Source organism: Sinocyclocheilus rhinocerous, unplaced genomic scaffold (assembly GCF_001515625.1).
Source record: "Sinocyclocheilus rhinocerous isolate Xijiao unplaced genomic scaffold, SAMN03320098_v1.1 scaffold781, whole genome shotgun sequence".
NCBI lineage: Eukaryota > Metazoa > Chordata > Actinopteri > Cypriniformes > Cyprinidae > Sinocyclocheilus > Sinocyclocheilus rhinocerous.
Genome location: NW_015658395.1, coordinates 1847624 through 1863093, shown reverse-complemented (window position 1 = coordinate 1863093; position 15470 = coordinate 1847624). Strand labels below are relative to the sequence as shown.

The window sequence follows — 15470 nt, the reverse complement described above, 5'->3', positions numbered from 1 at the left end:
TCAGAACAATCATTGTTGAGGTTAAATTAGGGTTTTGCAGGTGCAAGACCCTAAAATCTGATGGTGATGCTGCTTTGCCTTAGAAAGAAAGAAGTCTCTTATAATCAACAAGGCTGCATTGATTGGTTCACAAATATAGTAATATTATAAAATAATATTACCATTTAAAAGAACGGTCTTCCATTATGTAATGTAATTTATTCATGCGATATATACTGTATATAAACTTACTGATCCCAAAACTTTTGAATTGTGTACATAGCACATTCAACTTTTTTTATCAAGAAATTATTTAAATCACACCTTTAAATTATGTATATTAATAACTATACACAGGAAGTGTATTTAATTTGGACACACACTGTAATATAGAAGCTTGTGGAAATAAATTTACACAGACAACAGTAATTTTGTGAAAGTTTAGGACAAATTAAACTGTCACAAGTTTTGGTAATGTGCACATCCTTGCAAACGCAAGGTTAGAACAAATGAATAAGGTGCAATCATTTACACTTCACGATCATCCTATTAAAATAAGGCTGATATGAAATTTCACAGTTCACAGTTTTTGCGGTTCCACAGAATATCTGCCTTAGGGAAGTTAACATTATAGCGCACACAAAGTTTTCTTACTTTTGGAAGAGCCATGCATGAGTAACTACAAGGATCTGCAAAGGTACGTGGGCTTAAAATAAAGCTATGACAAAACAGGAAATAAATTTGGCAGATGGGCCTGCATACAAATGCTCATTTATCTGCATATGAATATTACTTTGTAGACTTTGGTGGCTTAGCATCCCTCTTTTTAGCTTGAACATTTACTGCTAATCACAATTTATGTATGACAGTATGCTAAAGAAGATACCACAAAAACAGGTCAAAGCCGAATAATAAAAATAAAATTTGGTAAATAACATTACTTATACTGTACAATAAAAGAAACTGTTATAAGACTTTGGGAATGATGGCCTCATGCTGGTAAAATGAATAATCTGTAAGACAGGAAGTGCATGGCACACCAGGGTGCTACTGAACACCTGTTTTTTTCAGCGAACTCTTCTTTTAAAAGAGAAAGCTGCAGTTTATAGACACGACTCCCATAGTCCCTACTCACCTATAGTCATTTTAGCTTCATCTTTAAATCATAACCTGCAAAATAGCCATAAAAGCAATCCCATACACCATCCACAGATTTTAAAACAAGACAGAATCTACTTTTCGCCTACCAAAAGACCACAGGCACAACATCCAAGACAAGGGTTACAAAATCAGTCTTGTTAGAAAATGTTGCAAGTGCATGGGAATTAATATACAGTGCTGTGAAAAAAGTATACGTCCCCATAACATTCTCCATTATTGCCTATTTGAAGAACTTTATAATTGCACGGTTTCAAACTAAACGTGATTTTTGCAGTCAGCATCACCACTTGCGATTCGACATGAGTCCTGCTCATCATTCTTCTTTACAAAACTGCCTTAGCTTTGACAGATTGGTAGCTCTTCAAGCATGAACTGCTCTATTCAGGTCCTGCCACATCATCTCTATAAGGTTCAAGATAGGACTGTGACTTTCAATTTATTTCTTTACAGCTGTTCAGATGTGGAATTACTTCAGAGATTTAGACTACTGCTGCTGTACTCAAATACACATAAAGGGACAGTCCACCCAAAAAATATATATAATGTGTCAACATTTAGTCACCCTTATAAGACTTTCCACTTCTGGGAATATTCACCATCATTCAGAGTCTACATCACAGATCACACCGTGTAAAAGCACTTTGATAAAAGCACCTTTCTAGAGAGATGTTAAATTTATTTTCTCAGTTATTTTGGAATTGTCCTATTTTGAACTATTGTGAAACCATTCAGTGAGAGTAATATGGGCCAAATCCATTTTATTGGCACATGAGCTACACATTTCTGATCAATTATTGTTTGCTTTGACAATTGTTAAATTATTTTCAGTCATAACTGACCACGACACAGATGCTGCCGATAAAGGTGGTTTTTAATCGTTGAACATTGCTTCAATCAATCTGTCAAGATGGTATTTAGATGGTAAAAGACCTCAATAGAAAATGAAACCTGAAAAAGAATGAATTTCTTTAGCACTTTACCTCAGAGCTAACAACATTTGTAGTTAATAGCTGGTGTAATCTGGACCAGGAGGAATCCTACTATGATTTATCGGCCTATCTATCTGGATGCGTTAAAATGCGCCAGGCTTCATAATTGTCTTCTTATCGGGCGCTAAAGCTACCGTGAGCTAAAATGTAAAGGGGAAAGGGGCCATCAAACAAATATTCAAAGAAAAAAATCAATACCTCATCTCAAAATGGTGCATTTTTTATGAATTTTGGTTCACTGCAAAAAAAACTGAAGGCTAAGGCACTTCTATAACCAGAGTTCAGGCTTGGGGTTTATTAAAATGAAAAGAAAAGACAGAGAGAGAGAGAGAAATGGAATCTGATAACACACAAGTGATATACCCGCAATGGTCTAGCATTCGCCACAGCCTCAAAATGCTTAAATCTAATCTGCTTCTATAAAGGGAAGAAAAGGACCATGAGTGGGAATGGTAAGGCAAGGAATAATCCATTTCATTGTGAACATAGCTGAATTTAATTACAAAGCCCTCACAGCTGAATATGAGTGGCCCCAAATGTAATGAATCGCTCAGATTTTTTATATCAACCATGCACAAAATAACTATGAAAAAGAAAGAAAAGGCTTATATCTCATTCTTTTTAAAAGCATCATAAAATATGATCCTGAAAGATAAAGTGGTATTTCAGTGTTGTGTGAAAACTGTTAAAAAAATTCCAAGCGACTTATTATCAATCATGTGTAAATGAGGGAAGATAATGCGTGTCTAATTATAATCCGCTGCGTCTAAAATGTTATGTGCAATCATTAATTGGTGATAAACTGAAAGCCAACTGCTGACCCAAGCGCACTCATAATAATTCACAGCATAGTGATTTAATAGACACACACTTCATCAAGTGCTTCAAAAAAATCAACACACAAAATACATATTCAATCAAGCATTATGCAAAAGCTCAAAGCGTCAGGCTTTTGACATGGCCATATTTAAAATATTGACGGACAAACCTGATGAGGGAATAGACAGCAATTAATGTGCACCAAACCAAATGGAATCTCTTGATGCAGGCACATTTGATCACATTATGCATTTATGCCTATTAAGCTTCTAATCTGGACATTTGGGACAGTGTAGGAAGCTGCAAACAAAGTTTTACCCCTTTGATGCGTTATGCTTTTTCAGGGCAAAAAGGTAAGGCCACAAACTTAATGTTTAGTACGTTTTTTTGCGATGTGCACAAAGAACCTCGGTCTCAGTCAGCCACTTTAAAGTAGCATAAAACACACTTCTATGAAAATACAAAACACATACACATCCATTATACTGTTATATTCGAATAATATCTGCATTTCCTTTACATAACAGTGTGTCCTAACAGAAAAGAAGTGATTTAAGGTCACTGTCCTGGTTAAACTTGAAATACATCATGTGCATACATGTCAATCAAACAGAGTGAAAAACATTCACAATACTTCTTTTTACTAATACATGTTTGTTATTAATGAAGAGTAACTTTAATGGGATTAACAAAAAATAAAGAGTAATCCCCTTTTTTGTTATGGAAATGTCATTGTGTCATTATTTATTTATGCTACATATTTAAATGCATTTATATGTTGTTACTAATGTTTCACTCTTGAAATAATCTTAAAATAATTAAATCTTAACATTCAATCTTAAAATTAATTTTCAATAATAAATACATTATGAAACATGAATAACTCCAAGCGAAAAATTGACTTTTTATTTTGTGTAAAAATTATTTATGTATTTTATAATATTAAGAATATAGATGTGATTTTGTCAAATCATTCAAAATATATATATGTAATGTAGTTAAAATGGAATAAAATATTACTTAGTTGCTTTTAATGCTAATGTATAAAATGCTAAAAGTGGATCCTGTTGCAAAAAATCCACATCCAGGCACTCACATAGCAAGCAAAGTAAAAAGCCTTTTTTCTAAGACATGGCTATTAAAAAGACACCAATGTGTATCAGCCCAAGCATAAATGTATAAAATGCTAGCTGTAGAATTTGCTTTAGGAGGAAGAATGAGACCATCATTTTCATCATGCTATTAAAAATACATCATTTGAAATGTGGTTAAACCAATGCTTACAACTTTTAGAAAAAGAATTCCACAAATAATAGAATTCTCCTGTGATTCATATACTGTATGTTTACTGTTTGGCATTGTTAAAACACAAATCAAATAAATTAGAAATAGTGTGAAACATGCCAAAAGTGCTCATAGTTGAAGAAACACCCTTCTACTGTGAATGCTTGAGGCATCTTCCACATTAACACCTCTTCCAGTTCAACACTGATTATTTAAACAGTTCTGCTGATATGATTTATTTTTTTTATAAGGAACGTTCACAGTGCCAAATCTGGCATTCAAACTGCATGCACAATCCCATTCATCTCTATCCAGTCACTGTTAAAGTCCCCTGAATCGCTCTGCTCATTACAGCCTTTTCCAAGACAAAATCAGACTAAATCTGCCTGACTTTCTTCCAGCATTTCTTTACACCTCCCTCCCACGTTTCACCCGCTAACATCTCCCCAACCGTTTCTACACAGAGTGCTATGTTTCCTTTGGCCCCAGCTGACCCCCTTCTCTACTCTTCGTGTTGAGCTAGCATCCTCACGCCCGTGTGGGAGTACGCCGGAGCATTGTCGCACAAATTAACTCTCTGTCTTTGTGTGTGTGCCCTACTCTCGGCTGGTAACACTGAGAGAACAGCTCAGCCCAGTAGGTCCCCATCACTGTGTCTGGCTGTCACTTTAGTTTAGCAAGAGGCCCAAATGGCTGTTATTTGCTTGATTAACTAGAGCCTGCTCCAACCAGGTGGTATTTGAACCCATAAACTAGACAGAGTGGTCTGATTTTGTCAGTTTCAAACACCTTGATTGGGGGAAAACAGCACTTGTCGACATAAACAGAGTCCCATTTTTGTATTAGACATTTCACATGGTGTCTGCAGGTATGCCTGATGCATTTTAAGTACACCAATAGTTCAGGAAAAAATAAACAAACTTCACAAACCTTAAAGGTTGCAGGAAATAATATAAACAAAGAAAAAAAAAACAGTTTCCAGGAAATCCAATATTTATTGTGATGGTCATGCAACCTTCGGAATGTCTAAGAAAGGTTACATGAATGAAATGTGTCTTATATTATCTTGATAAATATAGAATTTCTTGCAGGTTAGAGTAGTGTGAGAGATTTCTCTCTTTTAATCACACAAACAAACAGATTCTAGAGGTTAAAAAAAAATAGCAAGTATATTTCAATCAGTAAAAATTAAACCAAATATGCATACATTTTGTAAATTAATATATTTTTCTTATACTGAGCACATACTGTATAATATCAAACATAATATCACATTTCTCAATTAATACATCAATTATTTATTTTTGGCTTTGGTACAGTAAACAAAAGCTAATCATTTAATTTGCAAAACAACACACTGTCAATGTGTTGTCATATAGTATTGAGTTGTCTATAAATGGAAAATATGAAATATAAAAAATATACGGCTATCTTTATATTCGAGAAACCTTAGTACCAAAAAGGCGATTGAAAATTCCTGTCTTGATTCATTCTGTGGTCTCTTTCTTGTCGCAAGGTAAAATAATTTCACCTCAAATCAATCTTGAGTGTCCATTTATTTACTTATTTTGTAAGTAGCCACTTTCCATCTTGATCACCCTGTAGGGGTTTATTTTGCAGTAATGAGTGCCTTACTGAACTGTTATATTCTATTATAGATCAGTGGTGAAAAGCCGTTTTAGTAATTATTGTTCAAAAATTCAAGATGCAGGGTTGGGTCATTGTAAAAATCTGCAATAACACCACTTTACACAATTAGGAAGACATCTGTGCCACAAACAAACATTGTAATTTTACCATTAATCTTCAAACTGAACGTATTGAAGCATAGATAAGGCAGTGCTGAGAGAAGAACATTTTCAAGCCAACAGCTCACAAATTACAGGCTTAATTATATAGATCAGTGGTGAAAAGCCGTTTTAGTAATTATTGTTCAAAAATTCAAGATGCAGGGTTGGGTCATTGTAAAAATCTGCAATAACACCACTTTACACAATTAGAAGAACATTTTCAAGCCAACAGCTCACAAATTACAGGCTTAATTAAAAAAAAAGCTCTCGAAATAGCAGCTACTGGTATCTTTGACATCTTCAGCAAACATGGCTCTACTGATATGTAATTACTCTAGTCTCAAAATTGAAGAAATGTCTGGAAATGTTGGGTCTGCGACATTCTCATTTTCTTGAGCTGATAACATTTCCGTCCTTTGCTCTTTCAGAGATACACTGTGCTTATTTTAGAAATAACAGAGAATCACAAATATAGTGAGACAAAATCTCTACTTTCCAGGGCACTACTACTACAAAGATCTCTCTACAAAACAAGAACATATGGTAGATACTGCCAACACTGTACTACATATTTATGCGGTACGTCCTCAAAGCCTTGGCTTTGTAAGTAATATATTCTGTGGCTACGATGGCATTCAAGGCTTTATACCCACAAAACTGTTCTTAATCCTCCTGGCTTTGAGGTCTAACATCATAATGGTATCATCTGGAAAAATATAGTGTACTTCACACGTGGATCAGCTGGAAGTGCACCCTTTTAAATGATAACTGTTGTCGTTGGGATTCGCCTGTATTGTAGAAGCTGATATGCTGCAAATAGAGTAATTAGAGCTGCGGTATGACCTGCTCGAGTCTCAAATAATCTGATGACATCTTTGACATGCCGTTGGATTCATTACTTATAATGAGGTTACAGAACATCCACCTTGAGTAAAACATGTCAGGAAATGTTTTATGTATTAACAATAATCTCAAGCATCTATGCATTGATGTATCTAAATAATACCACTTATCTTTAAAGAATCTTTCTAGTCATACACATGCAGTATGTTTGCGGTAACGAAAAACATCTTGGCTCTGTAATGTCAAATTAAACAGATGGTTTTCCCAAGGTGCACCGTTCATAATGGGCTCTTCCTCTTGTAAGTATGTTTACACTGCACTGGCTTCAATATTACTTTGATTCTTTACTCTCAAGGGTTTCTGTAAGAAACGGGGCAAAAATGTCAGTTGGCAAATGCATTTCTCTGCTCATTTCTTCTTCCTCTCCTAATTTCCCAAATTTGTTTCTCATTAGACGGGTGTCAAACAGAATTAGAGGCCTCATTTGCATGTGTTGTGTCAGGTCTCCTTATCCCTGCGTTAGAACCTCTTAAGTGTCCATTTCTTGAATTTACAGGATGGGGTCTTGAAGAAGAGGCTCTGTTGCTTCATTGTGATGGAGGAAATCAAATCTACAGCTCATAAAGGTGGTTCTTTGAAACAGCAAAGATAAATTGAAATTGTCACATATCAACTGAGGGAAAGTCAAAGGCAATTTGCTGTCGATTTAGGAATTTGTGCAAAAGCTGATGTATGTTCTTCTGGCTCTGGACTGATACTCCAGAAATAATCTCAAAACCTTAAATGCCCTTTTAAAATAATTATTTAAAAGATTCGCTTTAGACAAAAACAAATTATGTCAGGTAAATTCATAATAAATTAAAAATAAAATAAAATTTTCTATACGTTATAAAATAATACATTTTATAAAAATTTAATATAAAATAAATTTGAATATGAATATAAAATAAGGTGCACGTACCTCCATTAACAGAGTGTTAACTAAACTAAACTAAAAATAAACGAATAAATAAAATAAAATAAAATAGTTAAGTAGAAATTAATCTTGGTCATCTTGGTCAGCCTAACACAGCAACACTGTTCTGAGAGATGGGCAGATGTTTTCAAATGTTCAGTGCGTCAAATGTTAGTGTTGTGTTTTCCCTTTCTTTTTTTTCTTTTTTTACAACAGTATATTTTACAAACTGGCCAGATATCAAACAAACAACAGAACAGCACACACCAAGGATACCCTAAGTCTGCCGGATCTAATCCTGTGGGAGAATCATGGAGGCAGATGTCCTTGTGGACTGCCATAAACATAGGGGAGACAGTGGGAGGAAATAACTGATGCTTCACCCCGAGCAGCCATCATGCAAGTCTGTGATATGAGCCAAGTCACAGTGTGCCGGCTCCCACAATCCAACCACAGGCTTAAGGTTAACCGCCAAGCTGTTGAATGAAACTGAGCCATGGCAGACAGCTGACTGCCAGAACCTCTGTGACCTGAGGACTGCGCCTCAACGAAATAAAGAAGTGCTCATTTCTATCTGATTTCAAAGTGAACTGGATCAGGACTGATGCCACAATGCAAAAATCCTATTAGGATAGCTCTGATTGCGTGAGAAGACATAATTTTTCAAATCTAGCTCAACAGAAATCATCTTGTCTGCATGCATGCTAAGACTGCTGGATTTGTACCACCAAAACTGAAACTGATCTTTGTAGGAGGATCTATGGCTGGAGTTCAAGTAAAACCCCTTTTTTCTGCAGAAAGCAGTGAAATTGATCTTACTGAAATGAAAAAAAGAATTATGGCAAGGAATCAAATAAAATCTTTGTTTGTTCCATTGTACATACTGTACAACCTTGCTGAACGCAAAAGCAGTTACCAACGCGGTTCACACAAGAGGTTTGTTGATGCGGTAACACCCACAAACAGATGCTCACACACCTGAACACAAACATGTGAGGTAATAAAAGCTAAAATACAGTGTTTACAGGGTGCTCCACAGAACAGCGGACCGAGGGACTGGATGGCATCGCTGGAGAGAGTTAATCACAGAACTGCAGCTGGCCCGAGGGAGAACCACTATCAGATCTGAAAGAGAAGCCTTCAGCATCTGTGTGCAAACAAAGACAGGTAAACACACTCGCTGTCTCAGGCTCTCTTCAAATTGAGCTCAACAGCAGGTTTCTGGAAGTCTGAAGAGATTCTGAAGCGAAGCCCCTGTTACCATGTAAACGAGAACCACACCAGAAGACCTCAGCAGAGATATTGTAATTTACACTTATAATTAATGACTCTACATTAATAGCTTCATACTGTACCATAATTTTTATTCCGTTACATCATTCCTAAAGCTTCATGGGTTTTGTCCACAAAAGATATTCACAGTACTATAGACTGAACGATAGATAGACAGACTGACAGACAGTGAGTATTATAGAACAGAAATAACAAATAAAATATAGAAAGAATGAATGACAGCAGGACAGACAGACAGACATGCTGGCTGACTGGTAGATAAATACACAGACAGACAGTAAGTATTACAGAACAACAGATAGAAGATACAAAGGACGAATGACCGGCCGACCGGCCGACCGACCGACAGACAGACAGACAGACAGACAGACAGACAGACAGACAGACAGACAGACAGACAGATAGACAATAGACAGACAATATAGGACAACAGAAATAACATAGAAGATAGAAAGAATGAATGGCAAAACAAAAGACAGACAGACAGACAGACAGACAGATAGACAGATAGATAGATAGATAGATAGATAGATAGATAGATAGTCAGACAGTGAGTATTATAGAACATCAGATATAACAAATAGAAGATAGAAAGAATGAATGACGGAACAAAAGACAGACAGATAAATAAGAGATTTGCTGAAAATCACCAGGACTAGCTTGTCACAGTAATGAAAGAATCGAACACTGAAAGATGTGTAAAACTGAAGGACTGAAATGAGAAGAGGTGACAAGAAAAGACATTTCGCTTTGAGTGACACAAGCCTCTTGAGAACGGACACGGTCAGCGCTCACTGACTCCCACTGATTTATCCAATGAACAGAAAGAGATTATAAACGAGCAGCAATAATGGGTTTATAAATGAGGTCTCGCCCACCTTGTTCATGTGTGTGCCATGAATCACACATTTGGAAAACAGCATACCTTTGACAAAAATAGCAAAGATGCTGGTGCCTAAACAGGGAGTGTTATTTTCTAAAAGTGTTGATGAAGACAACCTAGTTTTGACTAAATTAGGCAATAAAAAAATAAAAAATAATGCTCATCTTTATAAAAAATAATCTGCATATAGTGAAAAGTACTCGGAGGCTAAACTTTTACAGAGGATGAATCTTAGGTAATAAAAGATTTATCGAGTCATACAAAAACAGCACTGTGCACATTGGGGGTGGAGCCTAAAGGCTTTTCCCTCTAAACATTTTGAGGTTTTTATCCATGCTATCCAAGAAAAGCAAAGATCAAATCTCACAGGAGGTCTGTTCTTGCCAAAGAGGCGATAATGTTTAAAGAGCTTTTAATTCTGCTCCAACCACAGAGTGATATCATTGTATCTGCGCTGGAAAGCAGGCCACAGTAGGTATAAATACCCATGGGAAATACCCTCCAATCCCAGTGCAGAAAAATCGCTTTCAGCTACAGTGTGCTTTACAATTTCAATTCTCAAAGTTCTCAGCTCCTATGTCAGATGAGCGTCTCATGTAATACAGGAGCTGGCAAGGTATCTTTCCCATCTGTGGGGCTAACTGATCTGTGAATCCGAATTTCCAGCTCTGCCTCCGATTGCTTACACGAGGTTATATACAAAGCACTGAGACCTTATTAAGAAGAGACAAGAAATTAAAGATGACATGAACAATATGAATCTTTAAAAAATAGAAGATCTTGACAGTTTAGCCAAAGAAAAAATTCCAGAAAAACTCAGTGTAAACACCATGTATCTTATCTCCCAGGACCTTAAAAATATATTTTAACCAAGAATTAACATTCTATCACCATTTATTCACCCTCACGTTGTTCCAAATATGTATGACTTTCTACAGAACAAAAAAGATGATATTGTGAAGAACTCCATACAATGAAAGTTAATGGGGTTTACAGTTGTTTTGGACTCCACTGACTTTCACTCTATGGACAAAAACAGTTCTTAAAATATCTTCGACAAAGAAGTCATACAGGTTTGGAATGACATGAGGGTGAGTAAATTATAACAATGTTCATTTTTGGGTGAACTATCCCTTTAAGGCACACTGACAAAAAAAAAGTGCAAAATTGTATAGCTTTGTATCTTAGCAAGCCATAAAGGCTCAATAATAATAGCTTAAATTACTAATAGGCACCCTTTAGGTACACATGTTCAGATATGTTCTGACTGGCTGTGATTGTGTTATGTCAAGCAGCAGTTTTGCATTCAGTCTGGAGAGAAAATGTTTTTATTGCTTTTAGAAACTTGTCGCATCTGGTATGGAAAATTCAGCTTTGCCATCACAGGAATAAATGACATTTTAAAGTATATTAAATAATATTAAAAAAAACATTCTTTTAAATTGTAATATTTCAACAATTATAAACCGATTTTACAGATTTTTTTATCAAATGAACGCAGACTTGGTGAACATACAAGACTCATATTCAGAGAACTTAAAGCAGTGCTTTGGGAATATGAAGTGTGTAGTCATAACAAATCATCATCATAAAGCTAGTATAATCTTAAAAACCTGTCAGTACCTCCAGCCAATAAACAATTGCTCTCAAAAGTCTTCAGGTCATCAATTCTCAACACTATCACAGACACCTGAAGCCCTGCCAGGCCCTTTGGAATAAGCGATGTAGTCCCTTGATATGTGATGCAAGAGGTACCAAAAGTCTGGGAGCTGATCCTGGATGATGACCCAATAAATAATGGGGGCGTATTTGTCTTTGTCAGTGGCATAATAATCTATAGTCTTTTATTTAATTTTTCGTGAAACAGTTGATGGGCAAAGAAAAGCCTACCATGCACATGGCATAAACAGATGGCAACATAACTGTTTTTAGAGACCTAACTTGCTGTCTATTTCCTATAAAGGGAACTTGCTGCCTATTTCCTGAAACCTCATTAGCAGCTGATCGGCAACCGTGTTAAAAGCCACTGCTGTGCACAAAAGAGCCATTACACACTCACAGCCAATTGTGGCTAGCTGACATGTAGCTAGCAAAACAAACGTTAATAATGAGCACAAGAAAATAGCACACATAAATGTCATGTGCACTGCATCATAATGACCTTGTATCCAGACTTTGCAATATTAAATATACATATTAAGCACTTTTTTTTATTTTTAAAAGTTACACCTAAAATATATACAATACTTACAAATTACTTTTTAAAACCTTGAAGTCGTTATGATATTTTAAAGGGATAGTTCACCCAAAAATGAAAATTCTGTCATTAACTACTCACCCTCATTTTGTTCCAAACCAGTAAGACCTTCGAAACACAAATTAGGATATTTTTGATGAAATACAAGAGCTTTCTGACCCTCCATAGGCAGCAATGCTACTGACACGTTCAAGGCCCAGAAAGGTAGTAAGGACATCAACAAAATATTGCATGTGACATCACTGGTACAACCGTAATTTTATGACGCTATGAGAATACTTTTTGTGTGCAATGGAGGGCCTGAAAGCTCTCGGATTTCATCTTCAAGTTCTTACGGGTTTGGAACAACATGAGAGTGGGTAATTAATGACAATTTTCATTTTTGGGTGTCCTATTTCTTTAATATTTAAAAAATAAGTCTCTCATGCTCAACAAGGCTGCATTTTAAATAAAAATACATTAAAAACAGTAATATTGCGAAATATTATTACATTTAAAATAAGTGTTTTCTATTTTAATGTATATTTTAAAATGTAATTTATTCCTGTGCAAAGCTGAATTTTCAGCAACGTCAGTCTTCAGTGTCACATGATCCTTGAGAAATTATTCTAACATCCAGATTTGATGCTCAAGTAGCATTTCTTATTATATGCATAATATTTATGCTCAGCATTTTTGAGGAAAATGTGATACATTTCAGAATTCAAAATAGATATCTTTTGTAACAGATGTATTTTAATGGATAATTTCTAATCCTTGCTGCATAAAAACATGAATTTCTTAAAAAATCTATCTATATAAAATATCTATACAATTACATATAAATACACACATATAGTATTTATATATAGTACTTATTTCTCTTCAAAAATACCACATAGTATAAAATTACATATGGTAGTACATAACTTGACAACAAGTGATGCACAAAATAATGTCAAGAATAGCATGTCATGCAGAGAATAACATGCCAAGCTGCAGGACACTGCTGTCACTGCTTGACATGCCATGTCTACTACAGACTCTTAAAAAAGAAGAAAAACAATTTCTCTTGGCTCTGTTTGCTATATTGAATGGAAATTTCTTGCTGAGCTAATCATAAAATAGATGTGGGATTGCCTTATCCACAAAAGATACCAATATACTGTAGCTGCATCAAAATACAGCCAAAATGAAATCTCTTTAGGAGACAGCTTAATCACTTGCATGCTCCTACGATGACTAAAAATGCTGTCTAGGTAGGTTAGATTTAGTATTGGAGACAGAGCCATACTCCCAGACTCCACTGAGCACCATAACTTGCAAGTCTGACAGGATAAAAACAATCATGTTTCATTATTTTATGCAAACTAGTATCTTTTGTTGCTCTTTGACATTCAGACATCTGGGGGAATAGATCCTATATAATGACTGCCTATTTGTCCAGGAGAAAGAGGTATATGGTGCATTCTGGGTATCAGGCCTTTGGCCCAGAGTGCCTTAATGGGTGCAACCATGGAAACCAAAGGACATTTACTACAAGAGTGCAGGGCTATCTAAGTGTACTGATGGTGATTAACTCACCTGTGGCTGCTATAGCTGAAAGTAAGAGGGGGTAAGAGATGATAGGTCTGATGAGAGGCTATAGGGAACTCACATAAATGCACACTGCCATTTCCACTCGGATTCGTAATGGTTACATAAGAGAGGCCAAGAGAGGAGATGAACCATAGGAGTGAGATGGCCAGAGAAAAAAAAAAAACAGAAAGAGTGCATTACAAGTGCCTTGTTTTTACTCACCACGTCTATTAGGCTCTCCTGGATTCGGCTGAGCGTCGTCTTCAGTCTGCTGCTGATCAAACCCAGCCCAGATGATTCATACTACAGGAGACAACAAAACACACCCCTGTGAGAAAGAGACTTCGTTGCTTTTCAATCATACAGGAATACAAACACTTATAAAATGCAATCTCTAAAGCTCCAGAGTGCACACACCACCGATCATCTCCAGGAAACTGCACTTCATTCACACAGCTCCCACGAGTGTGGTTCAAGACTTCGATAACTACTAATTCTTGATGCTAAAGAATTAGTAGTTCTTGGTGACTTAAATTGGAATTGGTTGCATTCACCAACTGATGAATTTAAAAACTACTGCGATGCATTAAATCTTTTTCAGATTGTTGACAGTCCCACTAGACCGAATTTAAAATGTCCAGAAAAATCATCTCTAATTGATTTAATTTTAACAAACGTTCTGCACAAGTATTCAACTGCATCTGTATTTGCGAATGACATCAGTGACCACTGTGTCATCGCAACGGTTAGAAATACAAAAATTCCAAAATCCAAACCACGCATTATAACAAAACATGATATGAAACATTTCTCAGAACAAGGGTTCCTACATGATCTGAATAACTTGGAGTGGGAACAAATTAATTTAATTCCTGACCTTGAAATGGCCTGGGAATTCTTTTATTGTAGTTTTTCTGCTTTAGTTGATAAACATGCCCCCCTCAAAAACTACAGGGTGAAGAGTCGGGATAATGCATGGTTTTCTCCTCTTTTATCAAATATGCTTCATGAGTGCAACTTGGCATGGGCAAAAGCTAGAAAAACAGATTTACATTCAGATTGGCTTGATTTTAGACGACTGCGTAACACATGTACGGTTGCAGTCAGAAAAGCTAAAGCAGAGCATTTCCTTATACAAACATCAAAATAATCTAAACAATTCATCAAAATTTTGGAAAACTGTTAAATCATTAACTGAAAATAATAAAGGTATAGAACTTCCATCATGTATTATGAAAGGCTCTCATGCAATCATTGATAAAGTAAAAATACTTAATTGTTTCAATGAACACTTTATAGCTTCTGGCTTTTTGTTTGATTCAATTTATGGCGCTCATGCAAACTCTTCAATTGTTCAGTCAGAGAATTTTGTGTCTAGTCAGTCATTCAATTTTTCACCAGTTGCAATTTCTGAGTCGTGTAAAGCCCTTAAATCTTAAGATGTTTCAAAATCGGCAGGTCCTGATAAATTGGAACCTTATTTTTTAAAGCTAGCAGCTGATTTCATTGCACCTCCTCTGACTCATATTTTTAACCTTTCTCTTGTTTTAAATGAAATTCCACTTATCATTGCACCTCCTCTGACTCATATTTTTAACCTTTCTCTTGTTTTAAATGAAATTCCACTTATATGGAAATCAGCTTTTGTTCTTCCCCTGTT

General features: G+C 35.7%; 1 protein-coding gene across 2 annotated transcripts in view; it reads right to left on the bottom strand.

The window, feature by feature from the left end:
* Positions 1 to 15470, bottom strand: part of vps50 (VPS50 subunit of EARP/GARPII complex) — a 141897-nt gene that overhangs the window by 27044 nt on the left and 99383 nt on the right. For both annotated transcript variants that reach the window (XM_016530397.1, XM_016530398.1), the window contains one exon: positions 14033 to 14113. In XM_016530397.1, coding sequence (XP_016385883.1) covers positions 14033 to 14113 — 81 coding nt within the window. The remainder of the gene's footprint in view (positions 1 to 14032; positions 14114 to 15470) is intronic.